At 42.0% G+C, this 15,595-nt stretch overlaps 1 protein-coding gene across 1 annotated transcript in view; it reads right to left on the bottom strand.

Annotated features, from left to right (window-relative positions):
• The window catches only part of LOC144085827 (collectin-12-like), a 25,265-nt gene extending 9,670 nt beyond the window's left edge, over positions 1-15,595 (bottom strand). Inside the window, exons 1-9 of the mRNA XM_077615482.1 lie at positions 15,388-15,595; positions 14,397-14,447; positions 6,907-7,029; positions 5,437-5,523; positions 3,684-4,727; positions 1,760-2,299; positions 1,354-1,496; positions 1,178-1,287; positions 952-1,094 (exon numbers count right to left, since the gene is read on the bottom strand). Coding sequence (XP_077471608.1) covers positions 952-1,094; positions 1,178-1,287; positions 1,354-1,496; positions 1,760-2,299; positions 3,684-4,727; positions 5,437-5,523; positions 6,907-7,029; positions 14,397-14,447; positions 15,388-15,397 — 2,251 coding nt within the window. The 5' untranslated portion in view covers positions 15,398-15,595. The remainder of the gene's footprint in view (positions 1-951; positions 1,095-1,177; positions 1,288-1,353; positions 1,497-1,759; positions 2,300-3,683; positions 4,728-5,436; positions 5,524-6,906; positions 7,030-14,396; positions 14,448-15,387) is intronic.

The raw sequence follows: 15,595 nt of genomic DNA, 5'->3' as shown, positions 1-15,595 counted from the left end.
TAATGAACATTGTGACTCGGAATTTCAAAAATCTAAATATTCCCTGAACAGTAGATATAGACAAATATCAATTATGTATACAAAAAGTGATTATTTTATTGACATGCTATTTTTTGGATACGATGAATGAATTATCTTGTTAAAAAAATATAGCATTGTATATTTGTGCCCCTAAATCAATTTCACACAGACACTAAGAAAAAAAAATCCAATTAAACAGCAGCACAGCTTACATTGAGCGTTCCCCTTAAATGGCTTGTTGTTTGTTGTTTAGTTTTGGATTCAAGAAAGTATAATAACATTGTGAAATATTATTATCAGATAAGGAAGCCTCACCAATGAATGAAAATAATGAAGTCCTTCAGTCATCAGTACATACAAATATGTTCGTTTGCATGTTCCATCTTTTACACCACACAAAGTGCAAATATTTCTAAGTCTCCAAATGGAAGTTGAGCAACAAAGTCCTCTAAATCTTCCATTTCATCATATTTTTCTCTCATGCAGTCATCCATGATGTTATGAAAGAGAAGCTGTGGAAAATAACATTACAGATGGTTAAGCATTTAATATGTGTGTCTCATTTATTCGTGCAACTGGTGGCACCAAAAGGTCACTTATACGAGACTTAGTTCATATTCCAAAGGAGATCTTGCGTTGTTAGAACACTTATAAGTGGGGTCTTAAAATATTTCAATGCAAAAAAACATCGTCTTATATTCAAGCCAATAGGGTAAATGGCTGTATCGCTGCTTTAGTCGTAATTTTTATTTTCTTGCGTTCTTAAAAGAATTTAGATACGTATAGTGTTGAAATGAGCCCAAATAATGCATACATTTATTTTGACTTTTAAATTCTGGGTTTGTCTCTCCAGGAATGAAAAATCTGCATCGTTTATGGCGGTATCGGCCGAAAACGCTTCCCCACGCCCTGGTATGGAGTGTCACTGACCAGTGGCGCTCCGCTCACAGATAAAACCGAAGGGATTGGAGCAGTAGAAATCGTTCCAGTTCCCGTTTTGAAGGAGACCGACGCAATCCTCGCCGTGTTGATGACCACGAGTCCAGTTATCAGGCTGGCCCGGATTCCATTTCCTTTCAAAAGGCACCACAAGGCCGACATAGATCACGCCATTGACTTTTCTTCTGGAAACAAGACGGCGAGATCCGAGACTCACGTGAAAAGCGGCATGCTTCCATCCACCCACTTCCACACATTTTCCTCCTCTTTATCGTTGAGGCCCAGCCAGAAGAAGCCTTTCCCCGTGACGACGCCCATCACAAACGTCTGCGAAAGACCAAAAAAGTTGGACTTGATTCATTTGCAGGTTGGAAATTTCATAAAATACGTCACCTGTTCCTCATTGTCGTTGATAACGATCAAATGAGCCGCCTTGCCGGAACAAAACGCGCCGGCTTGTTCGTAGTTGACCTTGTGTTTGTCGGACGAAAAGTAATAGCAACTTTCCCCGTACCTCCTGAACTCTGCAGGACAACCTGAAAAAAAATAATCAAGATGTCAAGGGAGAGTTTACAGTTGATCGTTGACTGGAAATGCCAAAGTCAAACGGTCCATACCTGTCAACCTCTGCCGATAACTGCCCTTATAAATGATTATGATTCCCCTTACAAACCCCCCAAAAACCTTACAAACACCGTACGCGTACGGTGTTTGTAAGGTTTTTGGGAGGTTTGTAAGGGGAATCATAATCATTTATAAGGGCAGTTATCGGCAGAGGTTGACAGGTATGCAAACCCACCAGGAGCTAAAGTCGGGACCGGTAGAGGCATCTGGACCGGCTTGGTCACTGCACTTTGCGCTACATCCTCTGGTTTGCGGGCCACGGTGGGCTTCACTGGCTTTGGAACCGGCGGGGGCATCGGCCCGGGCAACCCGGGCAATCCCGGTGGACCGGGAGGTCCGATGGGTCCGACGGACCCACGTGGCCCATCTAACCCGGCAGGTCCCGCGGCTCCCCTGAGACCCTGCGGTCCTTGCGCCCCTTGTCCGCCCGGCAGTCCATCTCTGCCTGGTTGTCCTTGAACCCCAGGGTCGCCCTTATCCCCGGGAATTCCAGGTCGACCCCCGGGTCCTCTGGATCCTTTAAGTCCAGGAAGGCCAGGCGGGCCACGCGCACCCTTTAGACCGGTTCCACCTTGAGGACCAGACGCACCCTTCTCCCCTTTGGATCCCGTCATACCGGACACACCCTTGTCTCCTTTATCACCCTTCGGTCCTGACGGACCCAGTGGGCCCTGAGGTCCTTTGTCCCCTTTGACTCCCCTTGGACCAGGTGGACCTGAAAAGATAAATTACAAGCAGGCCAGTGTTTAATCGTATAGTATGCTTACTAGGGATCGACCGATAATCGGAAGGTGATATTTGGACATTTGACGTAATCGGTATGGGCCGATATAGGGAAAACAATTTAAAAGTGGGTTTTTTCGGTTCAGACGAGACTGCTACGGACACACTTCCTGGTTGTACTGCTCACATGACTTCCTTTTTGAATTTGTCTATGTCCAGGCAACCCGCTTTAAGAATGTGCAATCCAGCAATCGATTTATACATTATCTCAGAAATACCACATGCGATGATTTTTCTTAAGATTTTCTCTTCAAAGTAAAACATTTGTACTCCCTATTAAAACCATGAATATGGTGGTGAAAGTTGTGAATCAGGGGGCGGCTTATACGAGAGAAATTGTAAAATTCAACAATTTAAGGCCATTTTAAGGGTATGGCTTATACGCGGGGGCGGCTAATATGCGAGAAGATAAGTGTTAGGGTTATTAATCTTACATTATTATATATTTGCTTGCAATGAGGAACGCTTTGCTTTATTTAGGGTTATTAACATTAAAAAAGTCATTTTAATACATCTCTTGCAAGAGTAATGCTCACTCCTAAGTGAACCTAAACAACTTGAAGGTCACTGCCCTCTGTAGCTGGACCTCTCAAAACAATTGTTCACACCGAAACATCGAGGACTTTCAATTGTTTTGAAAAACATCGACTTCTGAAAGTGTGGTTTACATCAAGCTCTCTTGGGAAGATACGGAGGACTTTCAATTGTTATGAGAAACATGGACTTCTTCATGTCTGGCTCACACCACTCTCAATTGTTTAGACTTCTGTGATGCATGTTGTAAATTTTATGTAATAAATGAGCAAGAGAGACGTCGATTCGGGAGAATGATCTTGTCCGAAGCCGCGGGAGGATTGATTCTGTCTTGCAAGACCCCGGTTATGAGTCAGATGTCTGTTTTATTTGTGCATGCATTTGGGAATGCCTAAAGGGTGAACCTATCAATAAGGGTACTCGGACGTTTCGTCGAAAGACGCTTGGTCGACCGGACGTTTGGTCGACCGGACGTTTGGTCGACCGGACGTTTGGTCGCCGGGTTGTTACTGTTGAAACCAGCTCTCAAAATTATAATCATGAGAGAGAGAGAGAGTGAGTTTAATATCTAAATATATAATATCAAAATATCAAGAGTAAACTCTCTGTCATAATTTGACAGCGAGCGAACCCGGCGACCAAACGCCCGTTCTATCAAACGTCTTTCGACGAAACGTCCGGTCTCAATCAATAAGGTATCTACTGGGGAAGTTTAATTAGTCCACAAACTTCACGACACATGACATTTTTCCCCTTTGTGATCACCGTGCGAGGCGTCTTACCCTGCAGGATGGTAAAGTTGGTTATGAGCTGCGAGTGCTTGCTGTCCACCAGCTTCATCTCCTCCATCACCACCGACAGGCCGTTGACTTCTTTGTCCAGCCGGGCCACCAGAACGTCCTGCTGCGCCCGCAGTTCTCTGCTCTCCGCCTGGGCCTCGTTGACGCTGTTGTTCAAGCCCGACAAGACGTCGGACTGACGCATCACCGTCTCGGCGCACGACCTCAAGCTGTTGAGATCCGTGCTGATGGAGCCCAGCAGCTGAGTGGCGAAGCTCACGTTTCCCGTCACTCGGTCGATGGCGCCCTCGTGCTTGTCCAGGCGGGCTTCCGTCTCGTCGAACTTGGACGACGTGGCTCGGTCGTGGTCCCTCTGCCGGTCCATGAGTTCCCGCAAATTCTGATCGTGTCCCTCCGTCAGAACGGACGTGTTCTGGATCTGGCCTGCCAGAGTTCCCAGCTGAGCCCCCAGATCATCCAAGGCTTCGCCGTTGGACCGTGCCGACGCCGAGTTGTTTGCCGCCAAGACCTGGAGATTCTGGACTTTCTCCTTGAGCCAGTCCGCGTCCGCCCGGGTTTGCCTGGCGGTCTGCTGCAGGACCTGATAGTCGTTCTTCAGTTTTTGCACCGCCTGCCCCGCGTCTTCCACGGTCTTCTGCAGCGAGCTCAGCGTGTTGCGCTGCTGGGCCTGCGTGATGTTCAGCGCGCCGATACCCACCCGAGCCTCGCCCTGTTCCTTGACCTGGCCTTGGATCTCCGACTGGAGCCGGGCCGTGTCCGTCTGGAGGTCGGCGATCACGCCGCCGTACGAAGTCAAGGTCCGGTTGACGCTACGGAGCGAGGCGGCGTTGCCCTTTAGCAAACCCTGCAGGGAGACGTGATTTCCCTGCGTGTCGTCGCCGTCCAGCTGGAGTTGGCTCAGCGCGTCCCGGTTTCGGCTGGACCTGGTGGCGATGTCGTTGAGTTGGCCTTGCAGGGCCTCCAGGTCCGACTTAAACGTCTCCATGTCGTTGGTGGCGTTGACCGATTTCTCGCCCGTCTTGTAGTCTGAAGACAAAAACCGAAAAGGCCTTCAACATTGACAATTTCAATTTTTTTTCTTCAAACTTTCAAATAATTGAAGGTTGCAGGACTGCTAAATAAAACTCAACTACATGGATTATATGCCACATGCAATGTTCCCTCTAAACTGCGAAATAAAATCCAACCTGAAATGTAAAAGATAATAAATATTACAATTTTTTTCTGGGCCATTTTGCAAATGTTAATGACATTGATCGGCGGCGTTAGTTACGCGTTATGCCTGTGTTTTTCAGGTTAGCACATAGCTAACTGACGCTCAAGTTTAAGCATTAAGCATAAAAGTCATTTGAATGAGAATGACAAGTAAGAAGGACAGACGTGAAAAATAAGGTACAATTTAAGTCAGATTTCTGCATATTCTAGTGACAGTGATATTAATCATTACCTTTTATCATGACTAGATCATTTATAAGTATTAGACATGTGTGATACTGGAGTGTGGCCATAACAAGCACTTATGATGTTGCTCACACTGGTCCTCAGTGTGCCCAGACATGAAAAATTAGAGGGAACATTAGCCTGGTGTGTTGTCTATGTGTGCATGTGAAATTCTGCGTTACAAATACTACTCAGAATCGGTATAAACAAAAGCAGTGGAAAAGCAGCTAGTCACCCAGTAAGGAATTTAAACAAAATCTTCAGAAATGAAAGAGAGCCAACCTCATTAACTCACCAAGTTTCTTCAAATCTGTCTCCACGGCGTTAATTTTACCGCCGTAACTTTGCATTCCTTCGGTGACGCTGTCCATTCTCTGGACCACTGATGTAAACGAGAAGAAGAGTATAAGTGAGAAGTAGTAGAGTTCATGCCATTTACAGTCTACTCACACTAGCCTTGAAAACACTAGAGGTCGCAAAAGTAGTCACTGATTACAGTCCGGCTCTGTAAATCTCATACCCTTCAATTGCTCCCCTTATTAATGATTGCAATTCCCCTTATTAAGTGATTAAAAAAAACGTACAAATGCAACAGGCACATATTTACTCACATAGGGCGCACTTAAGTCTAAAATTATCTCCAAATCCAATCAGTATACCGTATTTTCACGACTATAATGCACACTTAAAAGTCTTAAATTTCCTCCAAAATAGACAGGGTGCCTTATAATCCAGTGCGCTTTATATATGGACCAATACTAAAATTGTTATCACGATAAAATAAAATAAATCAGTCGATAGGGTACACCATCCTCTACAGCTCTCACAACTGCCCCCGACTCTACTATTTTCCACGTAGAAAAAAGTACTGCGCAGTGACTGCTGGGATATATAGTTCTTTTGTCAATACACCCAAAATGACGTCGAGCACACTTGCCGTCATTTTGGGTGTATGTTTTGCCATGCCTGGCTGCGTCTTTAAAAACGGTGCGTCCTTTGTGTGTGTCAAATACAGAAATAGCACTCGTTACTGACACTGCGGCTTAAAAAATGATGCGCCATATAGTCGTGAAAATACGGTACACTAAATTCAAGATTTTGTAGATGTCGCTGTATGACGCTGACAGCTTGACTGTCTGGATACATTGCTTGCTGACGTGCTATATTCATAGTGAAAAGGCGGGTGTGCGCATATGCTTAAAGCATGACAATATTAGCAGTCGACGATGACGTTTTGTCTGATTACAGTGACTGAGACGATCCGGAATAGAGCCGAAATGGGTAAAACGAGATTGGTTTTACAAAAAAAGTACTAAAGAAATCTTGTACAAAAGTTGACACAATTTGAAATGATAAAAAAGTATAAAATACGGGAAAAACGTATAAATGAACAGGTATGCAAACCACCGCTGAGACCAGTGGCAGAACAAATGGGCGGGGCCAGGCTCATCTGGTCGACATTATAAAGCTGAAGCATTACACACACAGAACTTAAAGAGTATCATTATAAATCAAGTTTAAATTTGCTAGATTTTATAAGGACAAGCGCTAAAAAAATGGACGGATGCCTAGGAATGCTGTACTGGAGCCACAATTTAATATCTTTTCTGGGGGGGCCATCTTTGCGGCATGCTTGTTTTATTTTTTCCCTCCCACGGGAAAGGCCGACTTCCCTTTTTACGTAAGACAGATGTCACTCGCCTGCCGTAAACTTCAATGAAATCCCGTCGGCTGTCGTAAATCGCGTCGAGTCCCCATCACTGACCTTTGTACCCGAGGACGGCGACGGCGATGGTAAGCAGGGCGCAGAGGACGTAGAGCAGTACGATGGCGGCCCGCAGCGTCCAGTCGTTTTTGCACTTGGTGCACTCCGAGCCTTCCTGGATTCCTGCCCAGGTAAAATAAATGAATTGAGAAATGAAGTCTTTTGGGACTCGAAGCGCGGTGGCTTCCAATTGGAACAAATGTAAAATGTTTTTTTATGGGGGTAGCGATTGTGCAAAAAATAATATTTTCCACAATAAAAAGTTCAAGCTACGGTGCACGTGTCCACCATATGAGAAATAATTCCACATGGCTCCCTAAGATTTTCGGTGGACCAAAATAGGTAGATGTCTCTACTTAAACGTGTGATATAAACAGGAAAAACATGTGTTCAATGTTGTTGCTGCTGCTGGAGAACATCCACCCAAATATGCACAGCGCGTACTTGGCCCGAGATAAACACGGTCAAATGGATATGCAAATAGTGAAAATACTTAGGAATTTGACCAACACGGACGGACATAACGGACAAAAACTTTAACAAAACAAATGGCTCAATGTTAAGACCAAACGTATGTATACATGTACCTCAATGTATATATATATATATATATATATATATATATATACATACACTTAATCAATGTTGTTGCTGATTCTTTCTTCTTTTTTAAAAAAAAAAGGGACATTTCACAAGTTTTTACCGTTATATATATACATTGAGGTACATGTATACATACGGTTGGTCTTAATATTGAGCCATTTGTTTTGTTAAAGTTTTTGTCCCTTATGTCCGTATATCACGGACTATATATATATATATACACATATATTTCTATATATACATATATATTCTATATATACATATATATTTCTATATATACATGTATATACATATATATATACACATACATATATATAGAGATACATATATATACATATATATGTATATATATATATATATATATACATATATATGTATATATACATACACATATATACATATATACATATATATATACACATACATATATACATACATATATACATATATACACCCATATATACATACATATATACATATATATACATTCATATATACATATATATATACATACATACATATATACCATACATTACTACTTAACTTAATATTAATAGGCTAGTTCTAGTGCGTTTTTCCGAACAGGCCCCGCCCCCTTCCTAACCTCTTACAATTCCCGAGCTGAGTAGGCGTGGGGGAACGCGGGGTGATGTCAGAGACATTTTAACACTGAAACACAAAAACGATTGCATTCATCTTACATTTGTTTTCCACCCTCTTCTCGCCTAACCACGCCCCCTAGAGGCTAGGGCTCGGGTGCAGCCGTTCACCCATCGAAACCCCCCCCTGATTTCCGCCCCTGGTCCAATGTCCAGGCATTTACATCTGTCCAAACATCACGTCTAAAGAAGCCCAGCTGTGGATGAAGTACTGGGGGTGCTGTCATCTTGTTTACACAGAACCTCCATGAGGGGGGTGCCGCATCAGAGCCCCCCAACTGGTTTGTTCTCTTCACTTAAGTGCAACGTGTAAACAAGATGAGGGCCTGCAGCCGTGGCCAGTGACCCAGCGAGGGTCTGATTTTTTTTTTTACCCAAACAGTCTGACTCGTACACAAATAAAAACAGGAAAAATATGTACAGTAATTCCTCAAATATCGCGGTTAATGTAGACCAGACAAGGCCGCGAGAAAACGAAAAAACACAACGTTTTTTCCAGTCCTAATAGCAAACGGAAGACAGGGGAGTGGCTTCCGCTCACGAGTTTCAGCGTGGATTTTCATATTTTTTATGACCTTTAAAAAATATAAATAATAATTAATAGCAAAAAAATCGCCAAGTAGTGAATTCGCAATAAGTGAGACGTGATAATCGAGGGATTACTGTACACAAGTATAATTATCAAAGTGTATATTTAATTAAATATTACAGCTATAAGCGTATCAAAAGATTATTAAAATCTAAATATAAAAAATGTAAATACTTTAAATACTGTACTCACAGTGAAAATAGTTCCTCTCCGCTTGATATAATTAAAATAAAATTAAAATAAAAACTGTTTTAGTCCAAGTCCTTTGTCTTTTTGTGGCCATGGGCCTCTAACCATGATTTCAGGAGTGGCGGCACGGTGGTGGAGTGGATAACATGTTGGCCTCACAATTTTGGGGTCGAGGGTTTGATCCCAGGTGGGTTTTCATGCTATCCCGGGTTTGCGTGGGTTTTCTCCGGGTACTCCGGTTTCCTCCCACATTCCAAAAACATCCGTAATAGTCTAATTTGACACTCTAAATTGAAAAATAAAATGTTGGCACCATTCATTTTACCCACTGGTTGCTAATGACTATAAAATGATTCTTAAAACGGAGAGTCGGCAGGGGAAAAAAGTGTTAAATTATGGTCTGGAGGCTTTCATAGAGACTGAAAAGACTTCTCAGTTCTGGTTTAGAAAGAAACTCGCTGAGGAGGAACACTGAAGTTGCTGTGTGGAAATTTCTGTGGCAACACAAAGAAAGCTCAGTGGTGGTTTTGCGTCCAATTCCATTTTCTATACGCCACCGGAGCACGGCAATTCCTTCAGCCGTACCTTTTAATAATTAGACTTTGGTCACGTTTGCCGTCTCCCAAGAGTCTGCAAATTGCGCAACTTGGCTCCAGATCGTTTATTCCCGGCATGACGTGAGATGAAGAGTTAGCGGGAAACGCGGCCATCATTGGGAGCGTCACACTGTGGCGCCGACACCATCTCTAGCGCCTTTTTAATCATAATTTTTCTTCATTATACTCTTCTGCATGCATACTCTCATTTGATACTCATTGATTAGCAACAGTGAAAAAATATTCTTGAAAGAATTCACTTTTTTTTACTTTCAAAGTGGTGAAATGATTAATAAATGCACACATTTTCATGTATTTTTACTTTTAAATTACGAGTATGGCTCTCAAGGAATAATGTTTGAAAATATGAATTGTTTATGGTTCGCCTTCCCTGTAACGGTCTCCCATGAGTAGATTACCCCGTGAAAACCGTCTGTGACTGAAAACTGTTGTTGGACACATGCAAAGGGTAAACAAAAAATGTTGAGGAGCCAATGAGAACGCAGCAGTCATCCAACAAAAACTGGCGAGCTGACTCAGTGGAAAACGTCTTTGGCGTTACAAAAGCCGTCAACGAGAGTTTGTCGACGGAGAACTTGCGGTTGTCGTTGGCACCGCCGGACGCCGAGAACATTTTCGTGTGATGTCACGCTCAATGCGTGTCATGTTCGAGGCGGTAAATTGAGTTAGGCTGCGTACATATCTGGTTCTAATCAGATTTCTCCTCAAACGCTATTTTTAAGACCGATGATTCATACCATTTTTTTTTAGCAAATGTCCAAATCGTATCTGGGCCTGTTTTGACTGTCAACATGGATTGGACGTCCAGCACCGTCAATGGCACTGAAAGGTGAACACATGAATTGGACATCTATCATTGTCAATAGAAGTCAATGAGTTAACTTGTTTTTTTTCACCCCCATTTTAGGCACTTTCGGTAAATTTTGGATGTTCTATTCAGTTTGAAGTACTTTCCGAGGTGCTTTTTTGTTGGTTTGTCAGTTCCTGTTGATTTTGAGGCCTTTCCAGGTGGCTTCTTGTTGGTTTTGGGTTCATTTTAAGGTTCCCTATGAACTGGTTGGCTGCCATTGAAGGCGCTCTGTTGGGGGCAGAGCACTTCCACTGACAGGCCCAAAATTTAGAGTCCTGAAACCCGAGTGGTCACATCTGACAAACTGACCTAAGGCTGACTTCAAGCCCCTCTTCGGCGACTGACTTTAAACGATCCCCCGGGACCCTCGGCAGCGGCTCCCGCTCGTCTCGTAGTCGGCCAATCCCCGATCGACCCATAAACTATCATTATTGTCACGTTCCACAAATTTGCAAGCAGCCTAAATCTTCTTTATGTGAAAACACAAGGGAGCGATCTGCCATCAACATACCTGTCAACTTATACATTTTTCCCATATTTTCTACGTTTTTTGATCATTTTGAATTGTGTACGCCATATAACAACTGTTTTACAGGATTTTTTTAAGTACATTTTTTTGTAAAACCCATCTCATTCTACCCATTTCAGCTCTAACTTACAGGTCCACGTTTTCACTAAATAAATATAGCGCGTCAGCAAGCAATGTACCCAGACAGTCAAACTGTCAACGTCATACAGCGACATCTACAGAATCTTGAATTTAGTGCATACCTGTTAATTGATACGTTATTCCCGTATTTATACTTTTTTTTTCATTTCAAACTGTGTCAACTTTTGTACGAGATTTTTTTTGTAGTTTTTTTGTAAAACCGATCTGGTTTCGGCCATTTTGGCTCTAATCCGGATCGTCTCGGTCACTCTTAGCAGACAATGGCTAATATTGTCATGCTTTAAGCATGATATGCGCACACGCTTTCCACTTTTTCACTATATATAAATATAGCGTGTCAGCAAGCAATGTACCCAGACAGGCAAGCTGTCAGCGTCATACAACGACATCTACAGAATCTTGAATTTAGTGCATACGGATTGGATTTGGAGAAAATTTTAGACTTTTAAGTGCGCCCTATGTGAGTAAATATGTGACATGTTACATTTCTAAAAAATGTTATCGCTCAATAAGGAGAATTGCAATCAGTAATAAGGGGAGCAATTTGCCCAGCTTGACAGGTATGCATTAAATCCAACAGAAAACAAACGTGTATAAATGGGGGGGTCACGGTAAGGGGGCGGGGTCATAGGTAACAGACTGAAAGCATTCTTTTCTGCTAATAACGTCGCTGTAAATTAAAAGCCCTCTCAGTGGCGCTCCTAAAAAACAGAAGTCGGGGAAGGAATGTGACTCCTCGGCTGGAAATCTGACAAAAAAGACGCCCTCCGCCGTAGTGCATACCTAGACCCTAAACCCTAGACCCCAAACCACCTCCCACCCCCCCACACAAGCGGAAATAAAAGAAAAGAAATCTAAACAGAAAACCATCAACGCCCGCTAAAGGCTAAGTTCCATTTTTTTCCATCCCCCTCTGGTACATTGCTGACACAGCAGAGCTGGATCACGGACCCTCAAAAAAGCCGCAACACCCACTGGCTCGCGCCCCTGGCCCCTTCCCCCCAGTGTATATACAGTAGGTTTGCATTGACCCAAGTTAAAATACAGGAAGTGGCTTCGCCAGTTCTCAGGTTTTGCTTACTTGGCCGCAATAATGAACCTCTTGTGAGAACCCTCAATGTTCTCTCACATGCACCCACACGAAAAAGAACATTTATTGGACTTTTGCACACATGGGAGAAAATTCCAGACGACTTGGGTAACAGCAGCTTCATATTTATCAAATCCTTTGACCCTAAATGTACCCAAATATGAAAAAAACAGAAAAAATGGTGTCGCTAAGGGAGGACCTCCGTGGTCGTCAACGACACAATCACTCTTTCTGAACCGCTTATCGTCACAAGGTTTGCGGGGGGTGCTGGAGCCTAACACAGCTAACAAAACAAGATTTTGAAGTGTAAATTCCAAATTCCCACAATACGCTAAAGAATTTTTACAGGGGAACCCTTGGAATGCTTGTAAACAAATAATTCTTGCTATAATCCGGCAGACTAAGCAAGACCAGATGCAGCTAAAAATAGAGCGGAGGATTATTACTAACGTGACGCAGGTGACGCAGGGACAAAGCATTGACTGCCTGCTTTCAAAGTCAAACAAAAACAGGCAGCCAACATTGCAGTAGACACATTTACAACGAGGCTGTGACATCATACCCCCCCCTCATGATATACAGTATTAATTTCCCCCCTGAACATTTTTCAGTCCTTTGACCAAATTTGTTTTTGTTCCCATGTTACAGAAAAAATTACACAATAATTAAGAATAACTTGTTCTTGTTCTAGATGTTTGTCCTTCTTGTTGCTAGGTAGAATTTGTGCGGCTCAAACACAACTCTTCCAAATGGCTCTTCATTTAAAAATACTAAGTTAGTTTTTCTAACAAGTTGTTGCTAGGCAGACTAGTTGGCTTGCAATAACTACCCCAATGTGCAAATTTATGTTAAAAAATATATAAATGATAATAGTGATATTTTTATGGGTGGTTAGCGCGTCGGCCTCACAGTAGGGGGACCTGGGTTCAAATCCAGGTTCGGACCTTTCTGTGTGGAGTTTGCATGTTCTCCCCGGACCTGCATGAGTTTTCTCCAGGTACTCCGGTTTCCTCCCACATTCCAAAGACATGCATGGTAGGCTGATTGGACACTCTAAATTGCCCTATATATAGGTTGTTTGTCTCCTTGCGATTGGCTGGCCACCAATTCAGGGTGTCCCCCGCCTCTGGCCCAGTCAGCTGGGATAGGCCCCAGCACCCCCCGCGACCCTAGTGAGGATAAAGCAGTTCATATATATACACACACATACATATATATACATATATACATATATACACATATATATACATATATATATATATATATATACATATATATATATATATACATATATATATATATATATATATATATATATATACATATATATATACACACATACATACATATATATACACATATAGATATATATATACACACACATACATATATACATATATGTATATATGTATATATGTGTGTGTATATATATATATATACACATACATACATATATACATATACATATATATACATATATACATACATATATATACATACATATACATATATATACATACATATACATAAATACATATACATACATATACATATATATACATATATACACACATATATATATATATTCATATATACATACATATATACACATTCATATATACACATTCATATATACATACATATATACATGTTTTATCGCTTAATAAGGGGAATTGCTATCATTAATTAGGGGAGTAATCGGCCCAGGTTGACAGGTATGTTGTAAAGTCCAAATCATTTTAAATAGACATCATAAAATATATTTGCACTGTTTTCGCTAATGACTGTTATAATCAGAATAATAATTTCAAAATGGGCAGCTCGCAAAGGTTTAACACCCTAAATAAGTCAATCAACGGCTGTACACAAACCCAAAATACCATGTGTCAATCATATATAAGCTTTTCGAGAGAGAGCAAAGAAGTCCGATCTGTCGGAGACGACTTTCTTCTTCTCGCTAGTGGTTGGAAAGGGAGCGGATCCAAATGGCAACCATTGCACTGTGGTTTTGTACTGATGCATTTTGTTATGTTTGGGCTTTCCACAAAGGGGAAACCATAAAAGATTTTAAAAAAAAAAGTCCAAGTGGAAGAGGAGCTTGTTTTACACCTGCCTGTGTTTGTTTAACACTTTGGTTTTCGCTGCTACTTCTTTTAATTATTAATTATATCTTAACATAACTTCTAATCTTAAAAAAAATTCTTGATAGTCTGCAGTACTCACCAAACCTCTTGTAGCCAAACGACTGCACCTCCTCCTCTTCCGTAAAGTCGTCTAAAATAAAAAAAATAAATGCGTTGAGAGAAAAGTCCACGTTAGCAAAGACCAGGTATTTTCCATGACTGGTATGAGATGGTTTTTTAAAATAAAATCTGTTCAAATCTGTTCTCATGCACTGAAGAACTTTAGCTAGGTTTCTTAATGCTGCTATTTTGCAACTCATTAGGAACGAGTCATTAGCAACTGTTTTGATTTTGGCAAAAGGAGGACGTGGAAGTTGATTGTCGTGCCAATGATAAGGTTTTGAAGACATTTTATAATCTTCATGACTGAAAATCTCCTCAGAAATCAAGGCAAAAACACATTGGGGTTTGTTTTATGACCATATTGTGAAAATTATGGTCATAAAACAAGATTTTCCGTCTAATGAAGATTATTATTATTATATTTTTTTTAATGACCATATTGTGAAAATTATTATGTCTTTCCAGTTGCTAGGGAGAAATAATGAAGCTCAATCATAACGGCCTCGTGGACCGATAATATTGATCGCCTAAAACACTGATACGAGTTAAAATTTGTCTTTTTTTTTGCCTCCAAAAATTCCTTTACATCACATGTGTCAAAGTGGCGGCCCGGGGGCCAAATATGCCAAAAAAGCAATGCCGATAAACTATGTAGCGAGAAAGTTGTGCTCCGTGCTTAACGGTGCATAAAAAAAGGAATAATTCCTCTTGTACACACACAACACACACACACACGGCGCACACACACACGGCGCACACACCCACGGCGCACACACCCACGGCGCACACACCCACGGCGCACACACACACGGCGCACTAAGTGAAAGCAGATGTGGGACGAGAGTTGTTGCCGTCGCATTCCACAGGTCGCGCAGTGTACCCAAACAAAAGCGGCGCCCCCCGATGCACCTCGCGCACAACCCCAATCTCAATCAAGTACTCACGTGGATTATATTAAATAATCTTACCCTTCATCATAACTTTTAGCGATCTCTCCCATCCACTCACTGCATGACTGTGGCTCCAGGAAAACCCGCTTTTTTCTTTCACTTCACAGGAACGACTCCATCACACGCTCGCACGTCTCCGTCCGGCACGCTCGCGACGACAAAGCTCGCCTGAGTGCAATTTTTTGGGAGTAAAAAGGGGTTTGAGGGAAGGGGAAGAAGACAAGAA

Source organism: Stigmatopora argus, chromosome 12, assembly GCF_051989625.1.
Source record: "Stigmatopora argus isolate UIUO_Sarg chromosome 12, RoL_Sarg_1.0, whole genome shotgun sequence".
Taxonomy (NCBI): Eukaryota; Metazoa; Chordata; class Actinopteri; order Syngnathiformes; family Syngnathidae; genus Stigmatopora; species Stigmatopora argus.
This window is presented reverse-complemented; position numbering and strand designations above follow the sequence as displayed.